This window comes from Mustela nigripes, chromosome 9 (assembly GCF_022355385.1).
Source record: "Mustela nigripes isolate SB6536 chromosome 9, MUSNIG.SB6536, whole genome shotgun sequence".
Lineage (NCBI taxonomy): Eukaryota > Metazoa > Chordata > Mammalia > Carnivora > Mustelidae > Mustela > Mustela nigripes.
In genome coordinates, this window is record NC_081565.1 from 57848449 (window position 1) to 57857440 (window position 8992).

The window sequence follows — 8992 nt, forward strand, 5'->3', positions numbered from 1 at the left end:
AGATTCATGAGATGGAGCCCTCATTGAGCTCTGCTCCGAGCATGGAGCCTCCTTAGGATTCTCTCTCTCCCCCCTCTCTCTGTCCCTTTTCCTTATCCCCCCTTCATGCTCTCTTTCTAAAACAACAACAACAACAAAAACTATTAGTGGAATTATTAATTTATGTACATATGATTTCCCTACTTGACTGGAAGTTTGCTGTGAGCATACTGATATCTAATTCATCTTTGTTTTTGCAGTCGGTGCCTAGGATAGGAAAGGCATGTGTAATTCTATTGGCATCCATTGGATACATGAAAGACGGAACATACACGAATAATACAACTAACCCTAATTTATAAATTGTATAATTGCATGTCATTTCAGTTAATTATAAAATTGTTTAAAAATTCTTGATATGTGTGGAGTCAGGTTAAATACCAATGACCATATAATCATAATTTGCACTAAAACATGAGTTTTGCTTCAGTTCTAAAACTAAAGCAAAAATGTGACCACAAAATGTAATGTTTGGCATTTGCATTGTTTTAAAATACCTGACTGTGGGGAACCTTGGTGGCTCAGTTGGTTAAGTGACTGCCTTTGCCTCAGATTATGATCCCAGAGTCACCAGATCTAGTCCCACATCAGGCTCCCAGATCCATGGGGAGTCTGCTTCTCCCTCTGATCTTCTCCCTCTCATACCTTCGTTCTCTCTCTCTAATAAATAAATAAAATATTTTTTAAAATAAATAAAATGAAATAAAATACCTGACTGCTATAAAGTGTCAATGTTCATTATACTACTTAAGCTTAAAGTCATTATATATTCTGTGGTGTTAGAAAAAAACATTAAAGATAATCTCTAGACCACAGACAAGCAAAATTTAGTATTAAAAATGTTATTAACTTGATAAAATTTATAGTTATAGATATAAAGAAAATATAAGTAAATTAATTAAAACATAAATAAATATAGCATATGGGCAATGGGCTATAAAAACAAATACAGAGCTTCTTGAAAATAATATAAAACTTAGCAGAGCTGTTGAAAGAAAAATGCAATTGTGAAATTCAAAGTAATAATTTTTATTAAAATATTTGTTTAAAAAATTATTATTATTTATTATTTTCATTATTAAAAACATTATCCAGGGGCACATGGGTGGCTCATTTGGTTTCAGTGCAGGTCATGATTTCAGGGCCTCACGTGGGGCTACCCGCTTAGCTGGGAGTCTGCCTGAGAGTTCTCTCTCTCTCCCTCTGCCCCTTCCTCTGATCATTCTCTGTCTCCCTCTGAAATAAATAAATAAATCCTAAAAAAAAAAAAAAAAAAAAAAAATCATCCAGGAAAGGAACTATAGTAGAGATGGTGCTTCAGAGATTGTAATATAAGTAACATAATTTTGGAGACAAGTCCTGGGTTTGTCCCATAACTGTATGCATTCTCTGCTTTGGGGAGATAAAGTAGTTTATTTGGCATGTATAGACATACTTGAAATTTGACAGTAGATTTTTGATAAAATTAAATGTATTAAGTGTTAACTTTGTGGCATATACACTCTGTTCTTCTTAGGTTGCAGAAAATGTTTGCAGTAAGACAGTCTGGAGCGGTCATCTTTTTTAGGTTATCGTCAATCTTGCCTTTGTCATAGTCATGCACAACATTACTTGAATAGAAAAAAATTGAGTCTAAATTTATGAATCAGAACAAATGTTATGTTCTCCATATTTGTTATATGAAACCTATCATCTCAATTTATCTGCTTATTCAACAAATAGTTAAGGCCAGCCAAGTAGACACAAGCCAAATGAGGCACTAAAAACAAAGCAGTGAGTGAGATCCTTTCTTAAACAGGAGTATATAACTTAGTTTGCAGGTATCTGAATTTTTCTAGTATTTTAAAGTGTTGTGATATGATAGGGATACTCTGAAACTGAGTTGACCAAGACTGAGTTGATCTAATACAACATATACAATGGGACAAGCAGCAAAGCCAAAGAGTCATTCATGTAAAGGGTGGAATTTCTATGCAGCTGCTGTACATAATGGAAAAGAAGGGGCATTCCAAAAAAGTAGGAAGAAATTTCAAATCTCAGAGAGGTCAAGTCCTGCAAAATGAAGGCATGGGGTGTTACCAGGAAAAGACCTAGAAAGCCAGAGATTCAACCGCAATAACACAAGCTGGTAAATTGGAAATATGCTCACCCTAATCTAGAACAATTTTACTTTTTTCACTATTTTATTGAGAGTTCGGGGAGGAAGAGGATGCATTTGAGTTTGCAGATTTTGCCATCACATTCTACAAATGAGTGAGACAGGGATAGAAATGATAGAATTATTTTCAACTGAGCGCCTATAAATTTGTTTTCTCCACTCTTGATAATTTGTGAGTTAGCAAAATAGCAGTGTGATCTGTTAGCTTAGGTTGAACTCATCTATTTTAATTATATGTTATTACCAGACTAGACTGAGACATTTATATTATGGGGTGATTCTGTACCATCACAGACATATATAAAAACAATTTTTTCCCGGAAGATGGCGCCGAAAGCTAAGAAGGAAGCCCCTGCCCCTCCCAAAGCCCAAGCCAAAGCAAAGGCTTTGAAAGCCAAAAAAGCGGTGCTGAAAGGCGTCCACAGTCACAAAAAAAAGAAGATCCGCACATCACCTACGTTCCCACGACCCAAGACTCTGCGTCTCCGAAGGCAACCCAAATACCCTCGAAAGAGCGCCCCCAGGAGAAACAAGCTTGACCACTATGCCATCCTCAAGTCCCCCCTGACTACTGAGTCAGCCGTGAAGAAAATAGAAGACAACAACACACTTGTGCTCATTGTGAATGTCAAGGCCAACAAGCACCAGATCACACAGGCTGTGAAGAAGCTCTATGACATTGATGTAGCCAAGGTCAACACCTTAATCAGGCCTGATGGAGAGAAGAAGGCATACCTTCGGCTGGCCCCTGACTATGATGCTTTGGATGTTGCCAACAAAATTGGGATCATCTAAAACTTAGTCCAGCTGGCTAAATCTAAATACAGTTTTTTCGTGATAAAAAAAAAAAAAAAATTTCCCATTTTAGTTTTGTGCATATACCAAAGATAATTGTTGATAGTGAGAGGAAGAATCTTTTTCCCATTAGGGAACTGTGGTTCTTAAGGTACTAGAATAAGTGATAGAATTCTGTATCCGTACAGCGTGGCCAGTCCCTTGTCTGTAAATAACTACATGCCTGTCAGTAAAAGCGATTCTCAAGTCTGAAATAGGTAATAGGGATTAAAGAGTATACTTATCATGATGATCTCTGAGTAACATAGAGATTTGTTGAATCACTATATTGTACACCTGAAGCTAACACTGTATATTAACTATATTGGAATTAAAATAAACATAATGTCATTGATAATGTCCCAAAACCTCCAGCAAGTGTCCTGCTATATACCCAGAGCTAACAACCATAATATAAAATATCTATAAATCTAGCATTAGTTGGTGTTACATTTATTTTCTTTGAACCCTGAGAAAGCTAGTTAATTTTAAGCAGCTTTTAACTTATTGATAAGTGATTTGCTGAGTACCTTTTATGTGAGGGCCCCCAAGCTGTAAGGCAAAAACCAATAGTACATAGACTATTCCCTCTAAAATCTCACAATCCACATATAGGAAATGGAAGATAGTACATAGGAGCTAGACTTTTCAGGAACTCAGGAACTCACTTGGGTTTGAGTCAACAGTATCTCTCCACTCTGGTGTTCTAAACAAATTAAAAGTCATCTTCCAAAATATCCTGAAATTATATGTACACATATATATAGATGCATATACACAGAGATAAATGGATAGATTTCAGAGGTTGAAAACAATTTCTCTTAGGTTAGATTGCCCGTAAAAGATTAAAATGTGACATATATTAGCATAGAATTAGCACATATTATCTCTTCACTTGTATGTACATATATCCATGTGAATTCTTGGAAGTAGACAGCCAGGTGCTATAGCATTTAACTCTCAGAATGGCAATTTGAATCAGGCAATCGAAGGAAAATTTGAATAACTATACATGTTTTAAAAAGAAATATAAATCATCATGAAAGCAACATTTTAAAAATGCTTAATTGTCTCTTCATTTTATTTAGCATCATTTCTAAAGCCAGTCCTGTATTTAAATTGTAGCACCTGCAGTGGAAAGGGGACCCAGATTCAGCTCCTACCAAAAGCTGGAATCTGTTCAATTACATGAATGACGTATTGTCAGCAGCCACTGTTTGAATCGTCTAGTGGTAGAGAAGCTTCTACTTTCTAAGGAAGCTGGGATGGTATGGCTTGATTGTGGGAACATTCTTTTTATAATGAGCCAAAAGTCTTTTTGTAAACTCAGCCTGGGGAGGCTGTGGCTTTGTCCTCAGAAGTATCATATATTTCACTAAATTCATTTCAATAGAAAAGGACTAAAATTTTGAGAAATGTTGTCATTTCCGTCATGCATCTTCTCTTTCCCAGTCTAAAAATCCTATCTTTATTCAAAAACACATTTACTTCTCTCACTGTCTGGGCTTCTTTCACCTGGGTCCTTATCATTTGGCCAAAATCTGTCGGGAAACATACTGCCCAGAAATTGAATTTCAGTATTGCTCTTTACTGGCTTGAAGACTAACGCAAAACTATTTAATCTCCAAGTGTAAGTATTAAATATTATATCACTCACATCAGAAAAATAAGGAAAATACACACTTAACTCCTAAAGTATTTGTGAGAATCCAGTGATGACCTGTGAAGAGTCCCTACTTAACTGCCTCATACTTACTGGGATCTCTCTATTTCTGTATCCTACATTGTGTCCTTGATTAGAAAATAAAATAATAGGGGCTGATGTCTAAAACTTCCCAGTAGATGAGAGAAGAGTGGTAGGTAGTATCACAGGAGTATGTCAGACCTTCCATAAATATCCATCTGTCCATATTGATTATTTATAAGCTTATGCCACCATTATGTATAGATTTTTTGGGAAGGTGGGAATAGGAAAAATTTGATTCATGGGTAATAAATATCATATGTTAGAAATAACTAATTATACACAAGAAATAGAGTTCCTGAGGCCATATATTTGTTTTAAGAAATAAACAAGGATCTGTGTAACATAAGGCAAATAGGAACCAGTTCAGATAGAGCATATTGTAAGCAGTGCATTGATTTTAAGAAGTTTCAGAACCTGGGGGTGCCTCGGTGGTTCAGTCAATTAAGTCTCTGACTCTGGATTTCAGCTCAGGTCCTGATCTCAGGGTCATGAGACTGAGCCCCATGTCAGGCTCCACAGTGAGGGCGGAGCCTGCTTGGGATTCTCTCTCATTGTCCTTCTCCATCTGCCCCCTCCCCACTCCCACACTGTCTCCCTCTCTCTAAAAATAAATAAATAAACAGATAAATAAATAAATAAAAATTAAAAAGAAGTTCCAGGGGTGCCTAGGTGGCTCAGTTGGTTAAGCGGCTGCCTTCAGCTCAAGTTATGATCTCAAGATCCTGGGATCGAGCCCTGAGTTGGGCTCCACAGTCAGTGGAGAGTCTGCTTCTCTTGCTCCCTCTCCCGCTGCTCCTACCCCTGTGCTTGTTCTCTCTCTCTCAAATAAATTAATAAAATCTTAAAAAAAAGAAAGTCCCAGAACCTTAACTCTGCTATAAAATGAAAGAGGTTTTTAAAGGCTAGAAAAGGAAGAGGAGGAGGAAGAGCAGGTGGAAAGAATGGGGAAAATGATAGGTCTGTGTTGGTATCTTACTTCAATGTAATGGATTACCTTCTTTTAACTCTGTGGACTTTATTTAGCTAAATTTGAACCAATCAATTTTAAGGACAATTGTGAATTATAAACAATGATCAGTTGAACATATATGCCACACTGTATATTACATTTGCAATTATAACATTCAAACTGATTTTGAAAAGAGACATATTGTTATAAGAGAAAAGAAATTGTCATTCATTAGACAGAATGAATTCATATAATTTACTTTTGCCATTTCAACATCTATTTTTCTACCTTTGAGAACTAAAGAGGCATATTAATCTACTGGAGAATAGACGTATTGTTAAGTAAACCTCTCCAGTTGTTTATCTGCTTTCAAAGTTTTGATTAAGCACCATCAGCGAAAATGAAATTTCATTTTATCCTTTCAATGTTTCCTTTGTCCTTGCCTCTAACAGTCCTGTAATGGATCTTGCCTCTCGTTTTTTCCAATTATGTCCATAATGCTAATGCCTTTAAGCATCAAATGTCCTGAGAATCTTTTCTGACCCACCTCTTCAGGCGATCATTACAACTTTCAGCTTCTATTACTGTACTCCATTTGTTAGAGCTACTCATACTTGGCCATCAGTTGTAAGGTGCAGCCTGACTCTCTCTGCCTTTCAGGCACTAGCATTCATCCCTGACCGCTATTCCTTTTGTGCTCAGCATATAATCTGATCAGTCAGCATTATGTACTTGAAATCATCATATTGAAAAATTATTACTAATTCTTTTTATGGATTTAATTTGTGAGAAGTCAATTCCTTCAAATATTTTTATTTTTAAGAAAAATTATATGTATCAATATGAGAGTGATATTTTTAACATAACATATTCATTAAAGGCAAGATAATTTCTTTTATTCAATTAACAAATTAAAGATATATAGATAGAAGAAACAATTTTAAAAGAGTGAATTATCCATAAGTGTCAAGTAAGTTCCAATATTTTTGAGATTAAGAAACAGAATTTATATTCCATTGGAAGGTTAGGTAATATTTTATTGATATTCTGAGATGTCTTAAGCTTCTCTGGTTTTTTTTTTTTTTAAAGATTTTATTTATTTATTTGACAGAGAGAAATTACAAGTACACTGAGAGGCAGGCAGAGAGAGAGAGAGAAGGAAGCAGGCTCCCTGCTGAGCAGAGAGCCCCATGCGGGACTCGATCCCAGGACCCTGAGATCATGACCTGAGCCGAAGGCAGCGGCTTAACCCACTGAGCCACCCAGGCGCCCCGCTTCTCTGGGTTTTTTGTTATCGTTGTTGTTCTTTGCTTATCTTGGTCTTCTCTCCAGTTGTTGTTTCTCTACTTTCTCTATGCCTTCTTTATAGACCCATTCCTACCATGGCCCACTAGGTTTCTGATGAAAAATTCTTTACCATAAACTACAGGTTTCAGTTTACCACTTATCTCCCCTGTAAGTATTCAGGTGTCTACTCTTCCTGAAACTTCTCCCAAAACAAAGACTATTGACTGGTGAAATTCATTCTTACATTCCTGTATTTCTCTGTGTCAAATTGTATCAAATGGGAAGATCACTAATTCCTTCAACGGGCTGATTTCCTCAGTGTAACAATGAAGCCATAGCATCCCTTATTTTTTACAGAAATAAATTTCCCTATAGGAAATGAAGCATGAATTTGTCTAATGTAAAACTATGAAATTATGGAGAGTATAATGCCTCCTATGGCATTGCTCAGGCAGTTTTAATGTCCTGTCAGAGAAAGGGATGCAGGTCTATCAAATATTCTCCTGTGAGAATCCATTCATATCTTCAACTTACATGGCTGCTACCAGTTTTCTTAATGGCTAGATTTTCATTAGATCCTGTGCTTTATCAAAGGTTAAAATAAGTCATCCTAAATGGAACGCATTGAAAGAAAGAAAAAAGAAAAAAAAAATATATCAGGCTAGAGCCTAGCGTGGTAGTGGGGCAGGAGGAGAGTGCAACCATTCAACTTCACATGCTTAGCTCTTTGGCAACACACTGCAAGTTTTATTTCTGTTCCTGTATGCATGTGTGGTTCCTTACATTTTGATCATAAGGTGCCTAACATAATATGTTATATTCAGATTGTTGACTGGGTTTTTCTTATTTTTAATATAAATTTTTCCTTTAAGGCATTTGCTTTGCATGCAGTACAGGTATGATACTACTTATTGTCATAGATTAACATTTACATCTTTTCTAATGGGAGGTGATAAGACATTAAAGGGTACCCAGAATTTACAAAGAGAGGTAATAGAAATTCTGTTTTCTCTGGAATGTTCTGGTCATCTAGGAATGGATTTAAGAGCCATAGTAGCAGCAACTAACACTCACAGTGGTTTTTGCCAGCATGCTGTAAACACTTTATATGTAGCTACTAATTTAACTACTAAAGTAGAACTTTATGAGGGAGGTGCTCTTATCAGCTCCATTTTCATGTGATGAAATTGAGATATACCAGTGCTAAGTGCCTTTTCCAAGGTTTCAAGTAGGAAATGAGGGAGCCAGAGTGAAGAAGTGTTTCTACAAAGAATATTTTCTAGAATCTGAACAAAATAATGTGATTCTAAAATGTAGATCCTTCATTTCCTTTTTACTCAATGTACTAAATTACTCTACAGAGGAACTGAATAAGGTGTGATCTTTTGTGAAAGCAATTTGACAAAGAAAGGTCTGTAGAAACTAGAATGAATTTACAAAGGGGTAGCTGACAAAATTCACATTGACAAGACCTAGTTGGCAATACAAATTCTAAATGACCCTTAAATAAGTTATTTTATATGCATCAAAGGTTATATATAGCTCTCTAGAGTTCTGAATACATTTAGGTATATCATTTCAGAATCTTTATACCAGTGAGAGGACAATCCAGGCACTAGTTACTCTTGCTTAAATGTTGTGCTTCAAGCTTGTAACTCATATAACTGGTATTGTGAAGTATTTACTCAATTTCAGAATCACCAACCTATGATGAATATGCTATATTAAAAAATAGTGCTTTACCCCACCTCTAAATTATGCCCTTGCTCTGATCATTTCTCTTCATAGTATCTTCAAAGACATTGAAGACTTTGTAACTGACACTATTTTAATCTCTACACTGGGTTTACAAAACTTAGAGGCAAATTGTGATCCTCAGCTAACTAAGGCTAGACAATAATTGTATAACTTGTATGTTGGTATAAGTCATGATTATTGAAGTATGTTTTTCACAGAGTAAAGTTCACCATTTTAGGCT

General features: G+C 35.8%; 1 protein-coding gene across 1 annotated transcript; it reads left to right on the forward strand.

Moving 5' to 3' along the window:
• The first annotated feature begins 2521 nt into the window (after window positions 1–2521).
• Window positions 2522–2992, forward strand: LOC132025133 (large ribosomal subunit protein uL23-like). The gene has a single exon (XM_059412296.1). The coding sequence runs from the start codon at window positions 2522–2524 to the stop codon at window positions 2990–2992; it is 471 nt and encodes a 156-aa protein (XP_059268279.1).
• Window positions 2993–8992: the final 6000 nt, after the last annotated feature.

Bases quoted from the DNA above. Each gene is read 5' to 3' on its own strand.
- LOC132025133 (XM_059412296.1), top strand. From the start codon at position 2,522: ATGGCGCCGAAAGCTAAGAAGGAAGCCCCTGCCCCTCCCAAAGCCCAA.